This window comes from Python bivittatus, unplaced genomic scaffold, assembly GCF_059951505.1.
Source record: "Python bivittatus isolate LINGU-HERP-01145 unplaced genomic scaffold, Pbiv_v1 ctg000050_np1212, whole genome shotgun sequence".
In the NCBI taxonomy this organism is placed as follows: Eukaryota; Metazoa; Chordata; class Lepidosauria; order Squamata; family Pythonidae; genus Python; species Python bivittatus.
Window position 1 is genome coordinate 10,693,050 of NW_028277033.1, and position 25,414 is coordinate 10,718,463.

Genomic DNA, 25,414 nt, shown 5'->3' on the forward strand with positions numbered 1-25,414 from the left:
AAAGTCCCCTTCAAGTTGCTCTCGATGCCTGGTGAGTTCTTGGACCCTCCTGGTGAGCTCTTGGCTGCAGCGGATAACTAGCATGCCATTGCCTTCAGTATGCTTTTTAGATTTCCCAGTCTAGTCTACTCCCCTGGCCTCCCATCCAAGACTTAACTGTGCCAGACCCCACTTAGCTTCTAAATCCAGACACGGAGAGTTACCACCTGCTGAGGCAGCTCCTGATAGCATGAGCAGATCTAAATCGTGAGCGTTGGTCATCCAGAGCCAATCTGGCTGCCTTCTTAACTGTCTTGCCTGCTTTCCATCAATTTACCAACCTGCTATTGCCATTTCTACCTGTCATCAGTCAAGCATGAAAGCAGCAAGATTTTTCTGCCGTAAGTCTTGGCTTTCATGCTCTTTTCTCCCCTCCTGGACCTCTTTAAAGTGAGATTTAGCCAGCTGCAGAGCCCATCATAATTTCTGATTGAGCCCTGAGAAGTTCCAATCTGCAGCTCCAGCAAGACTGTCAGAAAATCAGGGATAGACCTTGTAGTCCTGGGGAATTATACACATTTGTTAAAATTTGGGGAGGGAGCTCTCAGACAGGACATAGGGAAAAAATTTGATTGTTGCCTTTTCTCATTTGGAAGTTGAGTGAGTTAGGACTTAGAACAGAAGAACTGTGCCACTTGTAGCCAGTTCACACTAGCCCAAATCACTAGATTTTCAACGCTGCAGGGATGCCAGAGTAAGTCTTACAGAACGTGCTGAGTAATGGGACACATACCCATTAAGCTGGTTAAGATAATTATTTTTCTGGATTGCACTCTGGTGAACAAGCACGCTGGTTCCTAAGATCCATTCATGAGCCTTTTCAGAGTTAAGTTTAATGTTAACCTTGTATGTATGTATCTAAAATGGACTGTGCTAGGGTTAGTTTGCATAAAATTGTGTATGTGGAACTCTTTTTGTGATCAGTATTCCACTAAGTTGTGCTAGTTTCAGCCCTGTTGTCTAGTTGCCCCCGTGACTTTCTGTTTTGACCTCCCAAATAATGCCACTTGGGATGGGGTTCAGCCAGGGGTCCCCAGAATTACAGCTCCCCCTTCTCCCAAGTTTTGCTTTCTGTGATTGAAATAACCCCTTTTTGAAACTCTAATTTAACTTGAGGTCATTTTAAATCAAGATTAACAAAGGTCAGATGCTGTGCCAAAGGAGTAAGGAAAAGTGTGCACAAGAGTCAAGTCTGCTTTTGATCTTTCAATCACAAGTAGCCTTATGCTTCCACCTGGACATACATCTTAACCACTTTTCTACTCTTTAAATGCAAAAAGTCCCATAGGCACCTCTGGGTGTTTTGTTGCAACATGCCCACACATCTTAACTAAATGTACCCATGAATTTGTTCCAGTCCATTGTTTGCAGGCACCCAAAAGGTATTACCATTCCTTTGTTGGGTTTCTTCATGTTCATCCATATAATTCTGTGTGAATCTTCTAATTTATTTAGCTTTTACAAAGTTAATTTACTTAGCTTTCTATACAGCATATGCCCAAACTCCTGGGAGTCACCATACATAGTACGCAAAGACACTTTTAGAACAGGTGGAGAGTTGGCATGCCCACCTTTCTGGCCCCATAATGACTTCCAGATTACAACACTGATATCACCACCACACTGATCACACACCTGTGGGCCAGGAAGGAGGGAAGGGTCCTGGGCAGGAAAAAAAGATCCATCTGTCTCAGAGGAACCGCATTGGCCAAAAACCTTATACAAGCATCAACAGTATAGCAAGCATGTCACTTGGGCCCATATACCATGTGTGTCTGTGCGTATCTCGCTATAGATCCTGAAATGATGAATGTGAATGATTTAAAACATCTGAGCTCATTTTAATTCAGGGTTAACAAAGGTCAGGTGATGTGCCCAGAGGGACTGAGGGAATGCATGCAACAAGGGTGAAGTCTACTTTTGACTCTTAACCATAAGTAGCCTTAAACTTCCACCTGGACCTACGTTCTGACCACTTTTCTAATCTTCAGGATTTTACAAATGTTTTCAATTTTCCAAGATGATTCAAATTTTCAAGATGTTCATTCACAGAGAGGATTGCTCTTCTTTAGACAGTTCCAAATTTGGGGAGTCAGGAGGTCCATATAGTCCCATCTCCTGCCGGAGGAATGGAAGACTACATAGATAGACCTGAATGATTTAGCATTCAGACCTGACACTGTTACAATTCTTATTTCACATCTGTGTTTGGGAATTCTTAGGAATAGATGCATGTCATGGTAGAGTTGCCTCTACCATGTAGTCTTCCAGCTGCAATTTATTATCCCATGGCTGCTGAAACCCATACAAAGCAAAGAGCATTGAGTCCTGGCTGACATTTCTCACTTTTTCCACATGGCACCATCCTCTGGAAATAGTGGCTTTAAGGAATTCTATTGATATAGGCAATAGAAATAAGTATAAACTTTTCAGTGTGTGTATTTGTCTTTCAAATTTTTCCTGTAAGGCACCAGCAAAGGATGCAGTTTCTTTAATCATAATTATAGACGTGATTTCTTAAAACTGCAGTATTTGAAACTGGATTATTTATGTTGATTTCTTCTCAAATTCACAGATTCAAGGCTTGTTCTCTTCTTACGTAAAATAAGAGGTGGGCACACTGACATTATTTACTGCAAAGCTTACTTTTTGCCAGGAAGTAAACATAGGGCGTTATCAGTGCAGAATGCTGAGGTTTAGTGCGTCTGTTAGTTAGAAAGGAGATAGGCCCAGAGCAGGGATTCATGCAGAGTGGCAACAAGCTACTCTTAAGGGGTCTGTCTGTGCTGCATTTCTTACATTGAAATGTTTGGATGATCAACCACGTGGGAAGCAAATATTTGTCAATTCTAGCATTGTAGGTTTTAAGAGGAAAGGGTAGCAAATCGTGCAGGGGTGTGCAAGATGACAATGATGATTGTTTTGTTTTATTATTCCATTTACTTTGTCATTCTTTTGGTGATATCATATGGGCTTTGCAAGTTAGTAATTTGAATATTCTTGAAGTTTGGGGTTTCCTGTGCTTGTCTTTTCATGTTTTAATCTTATGGTGACAATGGGGGGAGGGAAGATTTGCTGGTGACTCCCATCTTCGAGTAACTCCCATTTGTTCCCAGGTTGGGTCACATGTTGGCAGGTTGGGTCTAGTGGCATTTAAGGGGAAAGAAAATCTAGTTCCCCAGCCAATACCCCTTGACAGATCTGAAAATGACTGTTTCTACATGGACTTCAAATACAAAGAGTCCAAACTGCTGGACTTCTGGGTGTTCTGTTTCAGGGTGTACACGCAACTTGGACATAGAGAAACCATGGGAGGGGTGGGTTTAAAACTACCCTAGTTTTAAAATTGAGGGTTGAGTGGGTGTTTTTTTGTTTTTGTTTTAATAGAATACGTTACAGGTCTTGGAAATGCAATTCGCCTTATAGAAGGCTGGTTGACTTATACCGCTTGTCTGTCACCATGAAATGCGATATTCCTCAAGAACCTCCAGCTGTTGGAGATAACAGTAGCCAGTTTATGTTAATAGAAATAAGAGGGGACTCTGAGATGGAAGGCAAAACAACTGCCTGAAGACAAAGCCCTGGCTGGGTTGCGCTGTGCTTTTCAGTTGCACCACCTGCTCGCGTGCCCAGGATTAGGGCCTTTCCCCACTGCGGACTAGAATGCCGGCAGTTGTTCCCACCAGCTGAAGATCAGACCCTTCTTTCAGAGCCAAGTTGTGAGCTGGGGATCAGAGCCCAATTCTGCAGAAGCAAAACAACCCTGGAGGACATTGCCCGGTTACTAATTAATTTTGAATAACTCTTTCTGAGAAAATGTTGGCAAAAAATAGAGCATACCGTGGCAAATGCAGAGAAGAAATACTATAATTGGGGGAGGCTAATAGGGGCCAGTCAGCTAAAAGGTAACGTTTTAAATGTATTTGATGTCGTATTTCATTTAAAAATGCTAGAGTATAAATGCAATTTGTAAGAGGTTGACTGTATGTCAGATTCATTCCCACGGGAGTTAAACTGGGCTTGTCTTCTAAAAGCAATTTTCTTGGTATTTTAAGGCAACTTGCAGCAATTCGGAATTACTAGAAGTTATCCTTGTTTCTGTCTGATAAGGGGGGGAAAAGCAAATGTGTTTAAATTTAAACCAAGAATTCTTGTCCTTTGACAGATTATGGAGGAAACTAACACCCAGATTGCTTGGCCCTCTAAACTGAAGATTGGTGCAAAATCCAAAAAAGGTAATCATTGCTTTTTCATTGTGATTTGGACATACCCTTATGAACCCAGCAAAATCCACAGCTCCAAGCTGATCTGATATTATATGTTCATTTACCTTCACCTGTTTCAAGATACAAGCTACAATCTCAACTGCTTTATGCAAACCCGTATACTGTTTCTCCATTGATTGTGTGTATGAGAAAATGTATTTGTGTGAATCGGTTCATAAAAATGGCTTACTGAAATTTCCACCCTAGTGGTAGTAAATTGATACCTAAATATATCGAAAAGTTGTTAAAACTATCAACGTGTGGTGGGGCGTAGTTAGATGTCAAAAACTATTTTCTCATGTCATATTTAGCATTCAAATGATGCAGGACACCAAGCATCTTGAAGGAGGAAGCAGGTTGCTTTGAAGACCATCGAAACAGCTGCTTCCTGAGTCAGTGCCACATTAGGAATACACCTCCAGCTGTGTTCAGACAGTGTTTCCAAGGGCAGAATCAAAACCGCAACTCTGCATCTGGGATTCTGTGACCTTAATCAGGGCTAGCTATTTAGCAGCAGGCTGGTCTATGTGGCTTAGGTCGCACTGAATATGGGAAGATGGGCACATCTCTTCAGTTACATTACGCTTGGAGAACATACAGAGGGTTCTCCTATAGAGATTTTTTTTTCTCCCTAAAGCTAAATTGAAGGGTAAATGATAGTCCATCCGGAGCAGTTGATTTTCTTTGCCATTCTGGCTTGAACAAGAACAGCTGCTTTCTTTTGCCTTAAATCTAAAGTATCAGTATTAGAAATGAGCAGGTGTGGAGTTCAAAAAAAAACGTGGGCAAGAATGCATAATATAAGCTTGAGCAGGTGTCTATGCAGTCAGAGTGCTCCCTGTAAGCCTTGCTTGCTTCTTAAATATGCAAAAGTGATATGAGATTAACTATGAAATAATTCGATCTGTATTAGTGTTTAGATACAGGCATCCGTAAATGAATACATTTCAAGTCTATTTAGACACTGTTGTTTTAAGCATTTCTATCAAACGCTTAATCTACCAGAAAACTCAGAACAGCCGGGCATAGAACTGGAACACCAACAGAATCGCGAAAGGTATTACAATAAAATCAACACAGAATAGGTAGCAACATTTAAAAAAAAAAAACAACCTAGTTCCTTAGCAGGGCAGTGTTGGTGTGTGTGTGTGTGTGCCACAAATCAGAAAGCTTTATCGGGTCCATCTTCTTCAAACGTAGAACGTGACTGAGGTGGTCCTTTGAATCTGTTCCCTGAAGGAGGTGCAGGGGCGAAAGGCCCGCGGCACGTGGAGCGATCTGTCCATCGGCATCTCTAAGGCTGGGATTGTCTGCTCTTCTGGCAACAGAATTTGGGACAGCCTCACGTAGGGTGTGTTGGAGACAAGCTTGTTCTGCTGCAACTGAGCCGCTGGGATTCGTTTTGGTGGGGAAATGCAAACATTTGCACTTGGAAGGGAATGATCAACTTGTAATGATGCTAACGTCTATCTTCCAAATTATTGGAGCTGATATCATGTTTTCCATACCATAAGTGCATGGTTAACTGAGAGGTACAAAGTTATTCAAGGAATCAAAGTAAAGTTTTTTACATATGGGATGTTTTCACGTGGTCGTCGTTAAGCAGTGTTTGTATTTATGCAGAGTAAAAATATTGGATGGAAAAATTAAAAAGCAAAGGAGCTTTTTGTTGTCATGTCATGTCATTTTCACCTGTCAGATGACGAAGGGAGACAACTCCCTGGACTCAGCTGGTTGCTTTCTTCCTTCCTTGCTAAGGTTTCACATGAGGATGGTGGTTTCTCTACCAACAGGCAGTCATTCTGGTTTTATCCTGTGCAGATGTTTTCACTGCTTTTGGCATCAACAGCCAACATCATACACAACATTTGGTTAATGTCTGCAGAAATGCTTCTTCTGAAATCATGGTGTGGCTGAGATGTCAGCACATCTTGTAAAGGTGTGGCATTTTTTTGGCTGGTGGGTAGGCTGAAAAGTCTTTGTTATGGAGGTTTGGTTTCTGTTAAAGTGCTGCGGTTTTGTTCATGTTCACTAAATGGAGGTTTTTCAGCAGGATCATTTTTAAATGTCCAAGGCTTTGTCCACTGAGAGGACTAGCTTGTACAGTCCAATTATGCGAAATGATACCTTCTAAAAAAAATTTGCAGCTTGAACACAATATGAGATCATTTTGAAGGTACTAGCTCGACAGACTTAAGACTTTGCTTTCAAAGTTACTGGCTTCTCCCGTTGAAGTGGAAGGACGTTGTGGAAGTGTATGTAAAAGTGTGGTAAAGCTGCAGGATATTGTTCCCAGTACAGTGGTGATTTTTGGAATGTATGTGAAACTAGAAGACATTGAATGAGTCATATTATTATAAAAACCACTTGAAACAGTTATCGCATTTGGATGGAATTCAGAGGTTCAGTAGTCCAAACTAGATGTGGGTACGGAATCATCTCCAGCCATCGGTCCTTGGTCCAATTTCCACTCTTAGTCAGATACTGTCAGATAACAACTTCTTTAATACCAGACCAACTGGCTTGCTTCAGAAACCTCTCCTTTTTTTCTCTCTGTCCATGGCATTTGTGTTTCTTGCCCACAGATACTCAGACATCCAAGAAGCACAGTCCCATTGCTTAGCGTTTGTACTCTTGGTTCAGATTGTCAGCGTTTAAAGATTGTGTGTGGGAAACTTTCAGGCCAGCTGGCTTTGCAGTTTGAAGGAAGAAGCTCCCTGATCTTTCATGGCCTGCTCCATTTCTCTGTTCTCCTCCTTCCCCTTTAATAAAAGAATGATGAAGAATGTCCAGAGTTTTTGTTTTAAGAATTCGTCTGCCCTAATTTACTTGACAGTTTTAGTCATGGAGAGAAAAGAGTTTGCCTCAGTAAAGGCTAAATGTTAAGCATGTTCTCCCTCCCCCCCCCCCAAAAATCCTGGGTTAACTAAGGTTTTTGGTTTTCTTCATGGCAAACAGCCGCAGTTAATCATTTCTGTCTCCTTAGACTCTTTGGATTTCCACCGTTCATGTCTTTTGGCGTGGATTCTCTGTACTGTTTCCTGTGTTGTATTAAGTGCATATGAAAGTCCAAAATTTTTCTAAACAGTTGGTTTCTGACTTGAGAATGTAGAAATAGAGGATCTTCATAACTTAATTTATTATCTGATTTCTGAGTCTATCAAATCTTATCACTTGGCCTAAAAAAATAAAACAGGAGCTCAGTCCTGGTTAGTAAGTTAGTTTAGAACTACATAATGGTAAAGATTGATAGGTAGGTAGGTAGGTAGGTAGGTAGGCAGGCAGGCAGACCGACCGACCGACCGACCACCTGACTCCCAACAACTCTGGGTGATTCACAAGTAAAAAGCATTTAAAACAAGAAAAAAATCATAATAGACAAAAATAAAGAAGTAAAAGATGACAAAGATGACAAAACCAGAGAGGAACAAAAAAGAACAGACCCACACAACTCAAAGGAGACTTCAGCCATCCTCACCTCACCAAAGCCCGGGGAAGAGGCCAGTCTTTAACGTTCTTTGAAACGCTAGCAGGGTGTTTCTGCAGATGCAAACAGCACGTTCATGTTTCCAATTTCCTTCTTCCCCAGCATCGTCCTTAGTGTTAAAATGCTTGGTAATTTTATCAATAAAGATCAATTTAATCCAGAATATGAATAGAAATGGTAGGCGATGGGCCTTTTGCTCATCGACTGTTGGCTATTGGAACTCAACAGAGAATTGCTCTTAAGTGTTGATGTGCTTACCTTGTGCCATTCGTGTGATACGGACAACTCACTGTTGCATCTAAGGCGACTTGATCTGTCCTTCAGAACAGCAGGATCACACTGCTGGGGAGGAAGGATAAGAGAACTGCTACAGTGTTCTGGGAGTTTTAGTCAACAAATCTGGAGAGGGCCAATTTGAGCAAAGATCCCTCAATACCAGTAGAAGAGAATCTCTGTAGCGCAGGGTTGACCTGTCGAGCCCTTGGTGCTCTCTGAGCTGGGTTCTTTTCTTGCAGACGTTTCATGACCCAACTAGGTAACACTCACTCACACTGATGATGTTCCCTAGTTGGGTAATGAAATGTCTGCAAGCAAACAGCCAAGCTCAGGAAGCGCCAAGGACTCCATACTTCAAAACTTTTAAATGTACTGAAGTGCCAAATACTTTTGGTACTCCTTCACATTCATGCTTAGGTATCATAGCCAGGCAGTACAAGCAGCAATGAAAAATAACATTCTGGTCTGTAAACATCAGCTATCCCAAACGTTTTCAGGAATGACTTATGAACTGTACTGGTATGAAACAATAATGCGATCATTCACTCTGGATTATGGGCGGTAATGTTTTAGTTGGAGCACATCCCCTAAAGGCCAGGTGGAATAACCTTTTCTGGGCTCATAAGCTAAGCAGGATCGTGCCTGGTTGGTTCTTGGATGGGAGACTGCCAGAGAGTTCAAGGATTGTGGGCCAGACCAGGAGGCTGAAAAAACCTCCCGGAAGAAGGCAGCGGCAACCTCCTTCCGCCCTCCTGCCAAGAAAACTGGCCTGGATTGTCCATGAAGGCACCAGGGCCCAGCCTCAATTAAAGGAGACTATAGCATGCTTTGCACAGGGCCCTGTCCAGAGGTGAGAATGGATAACCTTCCCAGAAGGTGGTTTTTCTGTTTCTCCCACCAGAACCGGGCCTAAACACTCAGAAATGACGTCGGATCATTTGAGCTCCCATAAGCAACTTCTGCATTTCCGTGAATCTGCGATGATCTCATTATTTATGCTTACAAATGTTTACCCTCTTCTGCGATCAAGCTGAATATTTTTCGAGCCCCTTAAAAGGGAAAGACATTGCTCACCGCTTTGATCAGAACTGAAGTAAAACCGCAGCTGTGAAAACAATCTAAACTGTGTGGTTACAGCCTTATCTCCCCTGCTTTTGCTGCAGGCTAGCGGTGGGTCCCTGGGTTTCCATAGCTACCTGCTAAGCAGCTGGGCCCTCTTGCTTGGTATGCCTAGAGTCAATCATGGCTTAAGAACGGAGGGAGAATTCAAGATCACTCGCTTTGTATGGGGAGTCCTGTGGGCTGTTGCCAGCAGAATTTTCTTTAAAGCGTTTTCTTGAGGTTTTGGTTCCCAAGGTATAAAGTATAAGTTTGGGGTTTTTAGCTGTTCACCAGGACACGCATGTGTGAATCTTGGCATGTTTCCTCACTAGGTCTCCATGGCGACCAAAGTATGCCTAGGTATTTCATCAACTGAGCTGTGTGTTTCTGCATCAAGCAGAATTCCTCCGGGGCTCAACTTTGGATCTTCTCTTCCCGGATGGAAGGGAGGGAGAGAAAACATGGAAAAGGTCATTCAGTTGTGTGTAATCTTGACGGATCTGAAGGAGCATCTGCAGTTCTGCATACAACTATGTGAAAAAGTGGCACCAGGCTGAACCCATGAAGAGTTCTTCTGCTACTGCAGATCCTGGAACCTTTTCTCTTTCCAAAGATACTTCTTCTGTCTGAACCTGTATCGTTTCCTGTGTTGTAAACTTGCATAAAACAGAATATACCTCTTCTGTTTTATGCGAGTTTAACCCAATCTAGTGCATTTTAGATGTGCTATACCCTAGGGAACGCTTAGGACACCTGAAGGACCCAAGTTCGAGGAAGGTTGTTCCAGTTCTTAACATTTTACAGTTGTTTTGAAGATGCATTCAGAGCATGGGCACTTGAAAAATAGTCTTCCCACAAGCCCAAGTGTTCTGAATTACCATGAGCAGAGTGGTTTTGTCTAGGTGAACATAAAGAATATTTTAACAATGAAAGTACATCCCATTGATGAATAAGATGGGACATTACTGTTACACATCATCAAGTTATGCAAGTTTCCCACTAACTAGACATTCTGTATTGGGTTGCCATGATTAAATACACAGAGGCATCAGTTGTAAAGTGGAAAAAGGAAGAAGAACTAGGGCTAATACGTTGTGTTGGAAATTTCAAATATTTTAATCAAACCTTTTGGCTCTTTTTTATGCCTGTTGACCAAATGCCATGTAGGATAAACTACTCTGGTGAAGGGAGCAGTGAAATGGTCCCAAATCCACCCCAAGCATGATGATTGCAAGCAGATGTCTCATTGTAAGAGAATGAGTCATGATTTAATTCCTTTTCTATAAACAGCTTCTCGAGAGCTGATATAACCTGTGTTCTAGGTCTGCATATTGGCAGAAGTAGTGTCGCTTGGCCTGCATTATTTTTCTGGAGTTGTACCTACACAGAAGCCAAAGGATGACTTGCTTTGTGGGAGGACCAGTTCCATGGAAACGGTGGCTGGTAGAGCAAATAGACAAAACAGGACAAGGTAGTTGAAGAAGAAATAATGGAATAGGGCAAGAATTGGTTTCTTTTCTTTTCTTTCCTTTTTTTGTTTTTCATTAATTTTTCCAATGCTGTAGAATATATTTGAGTCATCCCTGTGGGCCAGTTAAGTGTGCTGCTTCAAGAATCCTCTTTTTGAAAGCATTCTGATTGCGACACTCTTCAAAGTCAGAGAGTTCTTCATCATGTCCAGTCACAGTGTGAAGACCAAAGTTGCCCAATGGGGATTCCTTGGGGTTTTTTTGTGTGTGAGAAGCAATGCCAGCTGGGTTTGGGTTTTAATGGAGGGGATGGGGTTGAAAGCAGGATAGGATTGCTAAATAGTTTTGTGATGTACAAGTTGTGTGAATAGAAAACCTGGTTTTTCAGTCACTGGGAAGATGTCAAGACTGTGAATGTTTGTCCCTTAGGATCCAAGGAGATTTGGCTGAAGCATTTCTACAACCACCTCTTTTTATTTAAATACCTAAAGTGCAGGCAAGGGGTCTTCCCACATGAACAGTATAATCTGTAAAGTGAGAATTTGCTGCAGCAACATCTGTGAACAGGGGAGCACCGAAATATGCTTTTCCATTCATGGAACTTGATGCCAGAACATTACATGACTGCTTAAGGAATGCAAATACTCATTTTCCGTGCATCCTCCGTGCTTGTCTGGAAAACAGCATACAAGCTGAGCCCAACTTGAAGGGAAGAAGGAACTGCTTTCCTTCCTTCCCTCCTCCCTTCCTCCCTCCCTTCCTTCCTGTTCTTCACCCCACTTGCAACTGCCCAGGAATATCAGTTCCATGAGAATTGGAACTTCTGAAAATACTGAAGTTTGCTTGACTTTTCAGTATAGACTAACATTCATTTCTACAAAATATCATGAATTATTCTTTGGATATTTATCTCTTGTTCCTTTTTTGCCCACCGCTAGTGTTAAAATCTCATGTCCAAAAAGCTTTTGCCCACCATGGACATAATCAATTGTTGAGATTATGGTGTGGGTATAAAAATTTGCAGAAGTAACTGTCAACCATCAATCAATAACCCTAACCCTAACCTGTTTGGTGGGGAAAATAGTGTGTGAGGCAGCCAAAATAAGCGGATGTAATCACTGGTGGGCAAAAACATTTTGGCAGGCAAAAAAGGAGCTAGAGGCAAATATTTCAAACAGTTGCTATCTGTCCTGAGGCTTTAAGAGAGGATGGGGTGGAAATTCCATAATTAAATTCAAAACAATACAATTAAAAGGTATTTATTTTTCCTTTTCCTTTTCCTTTTTTTTTTTTTTTTACATCCCACCTTCCTACTCAAGAAATTGTATGGTATCAAGGATAACAACTGCATCTAAAACTTGAACTCAGTTACTGAAAAACCCTCTCTTCTATACAGATACTTGCTATCAAATGTTTGGTCTGTTTTAGTGTTCTTATATTTATAGAAGTGTTTTCCATATTTAAATGGGATGAATGGGTAGTTCTGAATTTTAAAAAAATACGGTAAAAAAAAGATTCTGAAACGAAATACAAAATGGAAGGAAAATGATGGGGAGGGTTCTAGCAGCCTAGCAGGTATGGCTGAATGGGGACCTTCGGGACCTCCTCCTCCCAGCAGAACCTGCACGTCCAGTGAGCTTGGGAAGGAAGGGCTCCCGAAGGGCCCTGCTCCAAGGGAGTGGCACCCTCAGTGGCCACAAAGACAGGCCTTTCCCTTGCTGTACCCCACTGGCCCAGCAACATTCCCCCTCAGGTTAAGCCTCTTAGGGATTAGGAAGACCTTGAGACCTAGCCATCTCAAGAAGCCGCTGCAAGTGATTGAATTACCATTTGGATGGATGATAGGGCTTGCTTATTTATCTTGGGTGGGTTTATTCCCTTAATCCTTACACTGGAATTAGGATTCCACCTATAGAGACAGTGACCGTATGTCCTTTATTAGAGTCCTTTATTTCAGAAAGCCGTCCTGTAGATTTATTTAATTTAATTATTTATTTTCTTGGTTTTTGCCCTTGAATTTTCCTTTGTAAAGCAAAGTCATAAACATAAACAATTTTTTAAAAATCCTTATGAACCTCTTTCAGATTTGCCCCTTTTTCAGTTTTGTCCTTTATTTTTTCCAAGAAAATAGGGCCATTGTGCCCTTAAATGATTACAGTTATGATGGAAGCGGCATGCAAGCCTAGGGAAACAAACAAGCAAACAAACTTGAATAGGTTTAAAGCTTTCCTGAATACGTGTCAGCCCTTTGCGGTAGTCCAGACAGGAAACCAAAACCATGAGTACTAACACTCCCTTTATTGTAAGGTGGCGGCGACCGAATCCTGCAGGTCTGAAAGCGCTTCTCCCCGCCTTTCCTTTTACTCGCCAGAGAACAAGGAGGCTTCCCAGGCCCTCCCTCCCTCTGTGGGCTGAGATCCCTTTTGCGCAGCAGCTGCCTCGGCTGCAGCTCTTCCTCCTGTCTCCTCAGGTCGTTCCCACAGACCATTACAATATGCCAGTAGCTCTCCTTGGCACAGAATTCCATACAAAGGGCACCATCACCCAAACTTTTCCATGTATCTGCCCCCTTCAGGAGTTTGCCTGAAGTCCAAGGGAGGAGAGAATGGGAGTTTACCTGCGCGCAGGTAGGAGGTCTAAAGCAAAGCGACCCTTGGACTTGCTTGAACAGGAGTACAGTTGTGGGTGCAAAGGACCCTGCCTTTTTGGGTCCTGGACCATATGGAAAGTTGTAGTCCTGTTCAAAGCAATGGGAGCACTGCTGTCTCCAGATTTCTTGCCTGGAGTATGCAGAGCTGCGTGTGCGTGGCCTTGCTCTCTGTCCAGTTTGAACCTTCCGCGTGTTCAGGGAACTCCCTGTCCAGGTTCTTAGCCTCACACAGTATTGCCAGGGCCTTCTTGACGGATCTTAACGTTAGGAGTAAGAGTTGGAAGAGGCTGTCTAAATGTCACAGTGCTCACCTAGGCTACCAAATAGAGTCAGTGTATCTTGTGCCTAAATTTCATGTGTGTCTGAAAAGGGAACATTGCAGTAATTTGAAAGGAGCAAATGCATCTCCTGAGTGATGGGAAGAAGTTACCTTTAAAGTCTTTGCTATAGTATATTATAGTGCAAATGCATAGTATAAAAACAGAGAAGAGCTGAGCCTTTTCAGTGCTTGCTGCACCTGACGTCTCACGTCTCACCCTCCCAAAGTCTATGTGAGCTTTCCTGATCTCCTACATTAGGCTTTTGCTTCTTGCCGGTATGTTATTGTTTTTCTATAGAATTCTTGGAGGTTTTTACATAGCTTCTTATTTTTAGGTCTTGAACTTATCTTTTGGCTTAGAAGAACCGAACCCATTCAAAATCTTGCATAACTTCTTTCGTACATATTGCTCTGCTTAATTTGTAATACTCGAAGATACTGATAAAGAGCATTTAGATGTAGGATGAATCATATTCAGAAGTACTTGAGCAAACCATGAAGAGTTGCATCATAAGCAACAATCAATTGCTAGTGTTGTATACCAAGAAACTGAGCACTCAGCTAACTCGCTCTTGGTCAATAAAGCCTTGCTTATCTTCACCAGGAAATATGTGTCTAAAGAGAACAGAAGTTATTAGGCCATTGCATACAAGAGGACTCTCTTCTGTGTAATGTATGATAGTTTGTCACATGGATATTTCATACATTGATATATGTTTGGATTAAAAAAAGCCACCTTCCAATATTTTAATTTAATAGCTAAACAAGTGTCTTGGCAGTTGGTCGAGTAATACCCTGATTGCAGAATCCTTGCAACCACGGGATGATTAGATTAGAAGTGATGCTGGGAGTGGATACCTACCAGGATTTTTGGTGGGGCTGGAAATCTCCCTGGTGTGCTGAGCTATCCATACACAGGTGGTGAGTTGTGCCATACAGAATTATCACGGATGGCGACTTCTCTTAACAACAGAGAAATGAACTTTTGGCAGGTCCACCTTTGGCACCAGGGAGACATTCAGAGCATGTATCTCAGGCAGATGGTTTCCATATGTTCCTTACCACAAAGCAGAGGTGTTTGCTTCCCTGTGCATGTAATAAATCACCCCAAGCGCTAAGCAGGTTGCATTCAGAAGCAGCTGAAATGTCTGTGCTATTTTGGTCACAGTTGTTCAGTCCAATCCTACTGGCTTTGATACTTAACGTGGCCGCTTTGCTAGTCTTTTCGTGGCTGAGTTCTAGGCTGCTTCTCATGCAGGTGTTTGTCAGGAATGACCCATTCATTTCAGTAGGAATGGGCACGGGTAATGCGATATGGCCAGCTTTTGGAGCACAATGTGCTTTTTGCTTTTTCAAGATAGTAACACTGCGCACTGGCTCCTCGAATGTTGTGTTTTACATTTGCCTTCACATGATTATCCATTTATAGGTGAAGTGGCTTTAGGGAGATGACCTGGAGCAGAGATTTAAAGGACAGAAAAAGATACCATTGTATGTGTTCATTGCAATAAATTAGTACTTCCTGTGTGGGTTATAATATTCCTGTGCAATATTCTTATGCTTGAGCTAAAATAAACTTCAATCAAAGGTCCCTTGTTTGCCATTCTTGTACATTTTTTCTCTTGTTAGTTTTGATTGTTGCATTCTCCACATTAGGTAAGGGTACTTAAAGAATAGTTCACAGTGAAGCCAAACTAGGAGTAATTCCTTCAAACCCCACGCATAGACGGTGGATGCCAACAGGAAAGGACCCCAATGGGGCTGCTTGAAAGAAAAAGAAGCCTGAGGTTGCAGATATGGAAAAGTGTTTGGAGAAGCCTGGCCTGTAGTCTAGGAATGGGCCATGTCAACAAGGTCTTACGTTTAATTATTCCCATGGCTTTGCTGTGCTGTAGTCAAATAACTATAAGCCAATGGGGAGAGAGCCACTCTGAATGCATAGCTCTTGTTTCTGAAAGCCAGCAGAAACTGTACCTCTGAATGTTGGCTTGCTAGTTAAAGACTGGCTGACTTGGTTTTCTAAGGGCACCTGCATTTTGGGTTGTGAAAAACCCCTGGAATGCATAGTCATTCTTCAGTCTGGCTCTTTGGCAGTCAGAGCAGAGAGAAGGGCTTTGACCGCTGCTTCGTTTTGAGGCAGCCAACCGCTCTTGCAGCCTTCTGCTCCTGCAGCCCCTGAGCGAGAACAGGTCTTCCGTCAAGAGGACACCCTGTCTTTGGAGGTCCTAAGGACCTGGTCTGGGGTGGCCTCCAGCAGTAGTGCAGCAATGCCTGTTAGAATGAAGGCTAGGAATGGCAGCAGGGTGCCCGCCTCCTCTACCCGTTGAAATTCCACAGCCGGGCAGGCAGGGATCGCGGTCCTAGAACCGGAGAAAGTCTGGAGTCAGATGTGTGCTCGTGTGTAGAACGTTAGAAACCTTAAGGAAATGCCAGGGGTGCCTGTGTGTCTTTAAAAGGCTCCCTTTCAAATTGCAATTCCAAATGATTTAAATGGTTTGCTATCAAATGAAATTGGAAGAACCTTACTTAAATATATAGCTAGATTTTAATATACACATACATGTACCCACAGAGGTTTCTTGATAATGTACTGAAACTGTTAAATTAGTATGATTAGGTTTATTGTTCAGGACTTTAGGAATAATGAATTTGGGGGTACAATCATAGCCCTTCTGAGATGGGAGATTGCATGTATGTGTTCACAAAGCGTCTGCGCAATATAGCATGCAGCCTCAGTTCTGCCCATACTTTCAAAATGTGGGCTTGGTCCTTGCTTCCTCTATCTGCAACCTTCTGACCTTACATGGAAGGCTGAACTCCACAAGGCTTGGTCCCTGGCTCCAGGGAGGGAGGTAAATGCCATTAGCCCCTCTTTAGTTCTTCTCTGTCAGTAGAGGAATAGGGGGAGGAGAACAGGCTAGGGTAGTGTGAACACTCCTCCGAAGTTACACGCTCTGAACGGGTGAGAAGGGTGACGTCTTGACCGCATGTCTTGCTTCCTATCCAGGTGCATCCCCTCATCTCAGTCCACCCCATAAATTCTGTTCCATCCTAAATACATCATCCACTGGTGTTTGTCCCATCCAAGGAAACACATCCATATCAAGTCAAAGCTGTTTAGATTTTTCTTTCTCATTCTAGTAGATAATGCTGACTTGTGTTTTCTGTCATCCCTCCAAACCCTCAAATCTCCTATATTTCATTGTTTTATTCTTAACTTGCCAAAAGTGGATGACTCTGTCCAATGTTTATCCTGATCTGCTGGAAACAAGGAGACCTCTCTTGAATGGGTGGTCCATCACGTCAAGAACGTGGCATAACACTGGAATTCTTTTCAAACTGGGTTTATTTGATTATTGGCTTTTGTGGGTAAACTGAAAGAATCTGTACTGTAGTCACTGTGGCTCCAAAGGGTGGCTCACCACATTTTTTGCTTGTTTGCTTGTTTTGGGTTTTAAAAAGCGACCTGCAAAATTTATTGCAACAGTATTTTGAAATGACTAAATCGCTAAAATACTTTCAGAGCTCATTGTAAATCCAAACTATTTACTTGATGTCATTAAGTTCATTAGAACTTATCTGTGTTCAGATCAAGATCTGTAGTGGATGTTTTCTTGACAACATGTTTGCTAGGATGCCATCAGAATTACAAGATGTTTTCAGCAGCAGCTACATCTGTTTTATGTTAAGGCATTCACTCTAACCAGGAAACCTAGGGTGGCGTGCATGTCCATGTGAGAAATAAACTGATTTGGTTTTATTTTCAAAAAATGCTTCAATATTGGTGCTTCACTTGGGAACTTTACATGGGATATCCCCAAGGTATCCCCAATTCACCTCTTTCAAAGCAGAAATGCTCCCATCCAGGTTTTCTTTAAAAGGTACTTACAGTCAGGGCAAGTTCCTCTTGAGCGAACATGTCAGGCTGATGTTGTGTACATTTACATTTGTTTCCTCGCTAGGTGAAATTGCCCAGTTCAACTTAGGATCTCTTAAATGGCCTCACCCCAGAGACGGGTGGCCTTCAGTTGTACCGTCCAGCCTGCACGGTTGGGCCATTGTCAGGAGCTCACCAGTTATGGAGATGATGGCAACATCCTTCCTCCTGCTTTCCACCATGTTATTCTTTTGGTGGAAGCTTACAAGCTCTGAAAACACAGTTTACCCAACTGAGCTTAGGAGTTAACTCATGCATTCCACTCAGAAGTTCTAACTTAGCATACTTTCCTTAAATTTGGCAATGTTAATATTTTCTATGTGCTTTTATCCAATAGCTTTACCTTCTGTAAGCCAAATCATTTTTCTGTATTCAAATGTCCATATTTATTTATTGTGCTAACGTCCTCCTTTTCTCTGGGAAGAGACCTTTTCTCTGGGAAGAGACCTTTTATCCAATGGCTTTACTTTCTGTAAGCCAAATCATTTTTCTGTATTCAAATGTCCATATTTATTTATTGTGCTAACGTCCTTCTTTTCTCTGGGAAGTGTCCCCTGATTGTATCCCCCAGCAGTGCCCTTTTGAGGTAGGATGAGCTGAAAGAGTGAATGCCCAAAGTCATCCAGTGAGCTACAAGGCAGTTACCCCAACTTTTCAGAAACAAGCCATGGTAATAGATGTGGAGTACCTACAACAGTAAATAAAATTAGGTAGCTCTGTTAACATCTTTGAGACTTTGTCGATCATAGCTCCTGAGGTGTGACCTTGGCCAAGCTAAGTCTAGAATGAGCTGCCAACCAAGGACAAATGGATGGGGTGGGAATGATCTGAGCACTGAAACAATGGAAGAAGGGTGTCTGGAAGCAATCAATGATGGATGGATGTGGCCAGTTTGTGGTGGTGAAGAAGGGGAGAAATAGGCTTAACACTTGCTAGTCTCTCAGGATTTGAAACTGTCACAGCCTCTAGAACGCTGTTGGTCTCTAAATATTATTATCAAGAGTACAAGGCAAGCTTTAGCTCCAGAAATCTATATTGTATGCAACCCAACTGCCAAGTCAGTTGCCAGGATTTTGCTGGCTGTGATTCTAGAAGTTAAATCATATTTGGTTTATATGGATGCTTTTTCATTCCTTTTTCAGCACATCTGTTTCTTGTTCTCTGCTTATGTGAATCTCTCCATGTTAGAAATATACCCCTATCAGATGATTCTGAGGAAAGGGCTGCCCCTCACAATCTCTGGTTGGGCCTTAGTTTTCATCCTTGAGGAGGACCCATCCTCCCTGTCCATCTGCCTGGGATTCAATTGCAAAGTGCCCATCTATAGCTGGAGAACATTTCTCCCCACTGTGCGTGTTGGCCAAGGCCCAACAGCATTGGCGTTCTCACCCTTTCTGTAGTGGAAGTGAAATGTAAATCATGAGCAAAACGTGGCCAGTCCATAATAAAGCTCTTCCCTCACTGCAGTGGCACCATTTGCAGCAGAGAAATTTGTTCGCCTCACCAAAGAGTGTGATTTCTGTGGCAGTCACATGCTTTAGTATCTCCTACAACAAGGTTCTGCTTTCTTTTCCTTTTCCTTTTCCTTTTCCTTTTCCTTTTCCTTTTCCTTTCTTTTCTTTCCTTTTTTTTTTCTTTTTTTGGCACAAATAAGGGAGGTCTGCACTAAGATTCACATGGTATTTGCAGAAGAAGATAAAAATGGTGCCTTCTCCTTGACGGAAGATGTAGTAGGATTTAAAGTATTACAGATTTGTGCTCATTTATTCATATGCCAAGATGTGCTGCTTGGGCTGGGCTACTTCAGGGTTGCTAATGCTAAGGAAAGCAACTCATCCTTGCGCTGCCCAATAGTGTATGTTAAAGCGGGGGCGGGGGAAGGACAGACACGCTTATTAAAAGGTCCCTTCTGTTGCGCAATCAGTGGAATGAACTCAATAAAGACTCAGTCTGAAAACACAGGTATCACGGTAGTTGATGGTTTATTGTATTAACGATTTTAGATAGCTTAGATGTGTGTGAAAGCTGCCATTTGCAATATAGTGGAAACTCTGTCCCTTCATTGTATTAATGATTTGGGTGAAACTTTGGACCAAATTAGAAGAGGGTCTATAAAAGTCCTAATGCTAAGGCTTGGAGGTGCAGGGCGCTGCTCATCCCTGCCTGAAGGGAGACAGTCAGAAGCACAGCCAGACGGAGGCTTGGTGGCAGCATAAAGGTGCTTTTTGGAAGCCTTCAACAGCATCTCCTTAGAAAGTTTTTCATTTGACCGAAAGTTCAAAGGGCTTATTTCTTTGCACATAATATGCACTCGGTGCTCCGACAGAGAAATAATTCAATTTAAGCTGGTTTTCTGTTTCTGTGCATACCTAAGAGATGGATTTCTGTCTTGGCCGGTAAAGACTCGTGGCAGGAAGGGCATCTGTTTACTGTGGCAGCCTTTGTGGAGATGCATTGCTTAAATCATGATCGTAGATGTTTGATTTATAAAGCAAATATAGTCCCTCGTTGCAATTAGCAATAACGTTATAGGAAGGTTTGCTAAAAGTGCTCCTATATGATGCAGAATTTTAGACCTATTTATTGACTGGTAGAAATTGTAAAATAGTATCAAAGTCTAGGAAAGCTTTGGAACTGAAGGTAAGTGCAATTTATCATGTGCATTTCAACAGACCGGAGTCAGCGGTATAATGCTATCAAGAATTCTTTCCTTTCCCATTTTATCACTCTTGCTAAATAAAGAGAACTATTTCAAGTATGTCAAACTCCTAAATGGCACAGATGGTATTTGGCAGGTATTGGATGTAGTATAAACTCATTAAGGAAGCAAAAAACCCCCACGGAAACATTTGGGGAGTCACTTAGGAAGGAGGACTGCTGCATGGTGTGTTAACAGGAGCTATAGCTTTAAGTTGTCCAGGGGGCCAGCTTCTTCTCTTCCTGCAGAGACGTGGAAGAAGTTCTTGTAGAGCTCTTACCTCATGCTTAAGATGTGCCAAGAACGTGGGAGAGGAGACAAGCGAAGGGACTTAGTGATCAAATTAGGCTGCAGACCCCGTCTGGCCACAGACCGCGCATCTGTCATCTTGATCTGAAGCATCTGTTCCTCACTTTGAATTGGAACCCCCAAGGTCCAAAATAAGTCTCTCTGCCAGCTGCAGACTGGGCAAGAAACGTGCAGTCCCATTTCTGTCATACATGTTGCAGTGTTAATAAGAAACTGAATATAGATAGATATTTATGTTTATTGCTTGAGGAACATGTTCACTGTTTGATGGAAGTCAGGGAATCATAGAGTTGAAGGTCCCTAGTCTAAACCCCTGCTTAGTGCAAGTTCTGCTGCAACATTTCATACAGATAACTATCCAATCTTTGTTGGATAGTGAAGGAAGAGTCATCACTTCATGTGGCAGCCTTTTCCAGACTTTTCCTGATGTCTCCTCTGAACCTCCTTTCTTGTAGTCTTAACCTACTGGTTTTGGTGCTGTCCTCTATGTTCTCTGTGACATCCTTTAAGATATTTGATGACTACTCTGAAATATCCCCAAAGCCATCATTTCTGAAGGCTAAACATACCCAGATCCTTCAACCATTCCTCAAAGGATTTGGTTTTCAGACCCTTCACCATCCAGGTGGTCATATCCTCTGATTTTGCTCCAAAGCGTGGTGGCCACTATTCCAGGGCATAGTAGAAGGGAACAATTATTTCCCATAAGCTGGATATTAAGGTTTCTTGAGTATACCCCAAAATAGCATTTGCCTTTTGAGTTGCCACACTAATGGCTCATGTTTAGTTTGTCGTTGACAAGGACACCCAGATCCTTTTCATGTGTCCTACTGCCAAGCCAGATCTACCTCATCTTAGACTTGGGCTTTACAGTTTTCCGATCCAGAGGCAGAGCTTGGCATTTCTCCCCATTAAATTCCATCCTATTCACTTCTCAAGCCCATCTAGATCTTTGCTTTCCAGTGTACATTTGTGTGGACACGTAACCATGGAATAAATTTAGCTTTGCTCTTTGTAATTAAATGTTGGTCAACTTTAAGAATGTCTTGACTGTCCTTGGCTGCTTATGTTAAACTGATCATTCTGCTGATACACAAAAGAGTTCTGAAAATTCCAGTTACCTAGCATCATGGTTGGGAAGTTTCAAAATGAAAAGGGGAGGGGGGGCTAGTAAAGCTTCTAAAACAATGAGGCACATAAGTCTTGAAGTTTTTTAACTGAATATTAGTGAGTCTGTTTTGACTCTCTTTCTCCCTCCCTGCGATAAGCTGACTTATACTAAGAAAGCTGTTGAAAATTAATTTAAAAAATTAATTATTTTTAAATAAAACATAGTAATTTTGCAACTGCTGTGATCGAAACTAAGATTTTTTTTAAAAAATAATTTGTTAAACAGTGGCAATGGCAAATTTGACTTTTCTGTTATTAATATGAATTTTGCTTTGACAACTAAGTAAGAAGGCATTATTCACTGAATTCTCTTCTAGTTGGGAAATACAAGATATAAAAATGGTGTGCACGTGTGTAAATAAACTGTCCTTTCTGTCTATAAGTTCAAGTAAACATGTTCCAAGCCTGAGCTGGGCCAAGCGCCTGTTTTTATTAAACATTTTAAAACATTTGTTTTTTTAAAAACACTAAGCCAACTTCTGTGGTTAGAGTTTCCTACACAAATCTTTGGCCTACCCATTTTTTTTTTTTAATTCTGTACAGTTTTCATTGACAGGAGTTCATTAATGTATTAGGTCTGTAATGTGAGGGAGTCACTAATTTAGCAATAAAAAATTATGGTTTTGAACTTGAATTCTCCTGTAATAGAATATTACTGCTGTAGCAATAAACTCAAAAATGTTTCGCTAATAGCTTCAAGTATCCAACAGGATAGCTTAAGCGGGCCCAGCGTTAGCTGGTTTAAGAAAATCAAAGCAGGGGTATGTCTGTCTAGTTGCTGAATAGGAGACTATCAGGAGACTGTAGGCAAGACCGGGATGTCAAAAATCATTTTGGAGGGAGGCAGTGACAAATCATTTCTGTGTTTCTCCCAAGAAAATTCCACATTCCTTCCATGTTGTCACTAGAAGTCAAGTTTAAGTCAAAGGAGTCTTGTTAAGCACAGTTCTCACTTTTGAGCATAAACTGATTGGAGAGCATCAAGTTATAAATGTTCCCAATTAAAAAAGAAAGAATTATTATTCTATTTTCAATAAATTGGCCTAATTTTTTTCTATGCAAGTAAAGAAACCATTTTGAAATATGCTTTGAAACCCCCATTAACGTTGCTTTTAGAAGAGTACTGGCTTTTTATTCAGACCTCAAATGCTATGATTCTTGTTCTGGATACAGAAGGGAAAGTTCAAGAACTTGGTATGTTTCTCCAAGCATTAAATCGTTTAATTCTAATGAATTGGTTTATGGAAAAAGTTTTGCGTTATGCCTTGGGGCAGCTAACGTAATGGCTGCAGCAGTTCTTGTCATCCGCATTTACTGGAGGATCTTAAATTCGTTGAGCCAAAAAGTAATAAATCTCTTGGAACAAATATATTAAGGTATTTGGCTGCTAGCTGGTTGCAACATTTGCCAAAACCTTTAGAAACAGAACTGAATGTTTCCAATGGAATGCTTCATAATAAAAAAAAGGACAATAAACTTTGATAAGAAGTTGAGGGGTTCTGTGTGTTGAGCTGTGTTCACATACTGTAGCAAACCTTTCTGTTAAAGGATGACTTTCTTTTCCTATTCAGAGGGTAATGTAGTGGTCAGCCCTATTTTGTGAAGGAAATTTGCTCCATTTTACAATGCTATACTTACAGTGTCAGCTTTTTAGGAATTATTAGGGATGGTCACCAACTACAAAAGCTATTCCAAAACACACTGCTATTCAGGTGTGGGGACTTCAACTCCCAGAGTTCTTAGCAATGATCACGCAGGGTGGAGATTCTGAGAGTTGTTTACACATCTGGAGGATTCCCAGGTCGGCATAAACTGGATCGAAATTCTGGATAAGATGGAAGCATTCTCTGCAACGGCCCTGATTTTTTTTAATAATAATTTTATTAAGGTTTACAAATGCAGAGATAAAAAAACTAATACAAACTAAGAAAAATATAAAAAAGGAAAAAGGAAACAAAACGAAAATAAGAAAAAAAAGAAATATAAAGAATTGACTCCCCTCTCTCTTCAGACAAGTATAAACAACTTCAGTAACTTAACACCTCTAATATTTCAATAAAAAAGATCTCTTCTTACCATCAATAAATAAATTGTAGAAACTCATTATTCAATCCTAATTAGCAAAAGTCCATTAAGAGCTACCAGAAATAATAACATATGTGTTTTAACCTTAATCAAATAAATCCATTTTATGTTCCAACTTATCACTTTCTCTAAATAAAGCAAAATAAATCTCTCCCCATATCATATATATTATCTATAAACAAACCTTTAAAGCCTCGTCATTTGGTCCTGGTCAAAAAAAGTTCCATTAAGAGCTACCAGAAACCACAACATATTTTTAACCCTGGTCAAATAAATCCCCTTTATATTCCTTCTGTTTACTTTTAAAAAGCTTGGTCTTTAATCCCTTCAAATAATGTCACACAAGTTGATTTCTTATCCTTTTTCTCTTTGTCTTCTCTCAGAAATTCCTTCACTAGTTTAACATATCTCTTTTGTAAATCCAAGATATGAAAGCATTCCAAGTCACTCTTCTGATTTATTATTTGTATGTTCCCTTTAATTATTAAGATATCAGCCAGTTTCATTTGTAAATTCAGTGTGGCATCTTTTTCCATATAACTCTTGTAGTCTTGCATTTTAAAATCCATTTTCAGATCCACATTCAGGTCAGCTTCAGTCTCTGTTTTGTCCAGTAAAATCTGTTCCTCTTCTGTAGCCTGTGTTAAATCCATTTTTATAGTGGCAGACAGTCTTAAGAGTAATTTCTGGGTACATTGTTCCCAAATATCCTTGATCATAGTCAAATAATATTGCTCCATTGTATTAATGGGTCTCCTCTCCTTTAATTGTAATTTTTAGTTCTTTCTGGTTCCCTCTAGGCAACCTTCAAAGTCCCTTCTTATCATATATGTTTATTTTCTAATCAACAAAACTTTCCCACGAAGGACTTCTTACAATTAATTTCAAAATCTTCATATATATTTTTGTAAAATTTTAAACAACCCACAGGAAATATTCTTTCAAGTCCATCTGTCCCCTTAACTTTCCAAAATCAATGTTCTAACAGCAAGCCCTTTTGCTGTTTTCCTTTTTTCTTTTTCTTTTTCTTTTTAGTCCTTAAACTTACATGAAACTTCTTTCCTCAAGGATAGAAGGAAACTCTCTAGGCATAGTGAAACTTGCCCTTCTGAAGGTTCTTAACATCCAAAAAGTCAATAACAAGCAATTTCCTAAGGTGATTGAGAGAGGAAGTGGGCAAACCCAGTGTCCTTCTGAAGGCGCCAAACTGCAGCTTAGGCAAGATGGTTTTCCCCCGGCTCCCAGAGCTGTAAAACCTTCAGGGAATCTCTGTATGGAGCAAACTTGTGGGTGATCCTAGTCCTGCCCTTGATCTGGAGAGGGGTTCCAAGGAGCCATTCCAGTCACTGCCTCCTCTTTCCACCACAGCCCCAAGCTCTGCTCTCCGCAAAGCCGTCTTCAGTCCGCCATTGCTTCCCTGGAAGTCCAACAGCCATGATTTTCAGTCCCTTTATAGTAGTAGCAGTTTTTGTTCTTGTCAAGTTCACAGTATTAAGCAAACTATTTCTATTTCCCCAGTAATTTGTACCCATTCACTGATGATGTTTTCAATCTCAGGTTTTATTACAGCCACACATGCTACTTGTAAGCTATGCATTGCCACGAAACG

The 25,414-nt window shown here is 41.2% G+C and overlaps 1 protein-coding gene across 1 annotated transcript in view; it reads left to right on the forward strand.

Annotated features, from left to right (window-relative positions):
• BICC1 (BicC family RNA binding protein 1) overlaps positions 1–25,414 on the forward strand; it is a 106,472-nt gene that overhangs the window by 36,486 nt on the left and 44,572 nt on the right. The window contains exon 3 of the mRNA XM_088129763.1: positions 4,205–4,274. Coding sequence (XP_087985889.1) covers positions 4,205–4,274 — 70 coding nt within the window. The remainder of the gene's footprint in view (positions 1–4,204; positions 4,275–25,414) is intronic.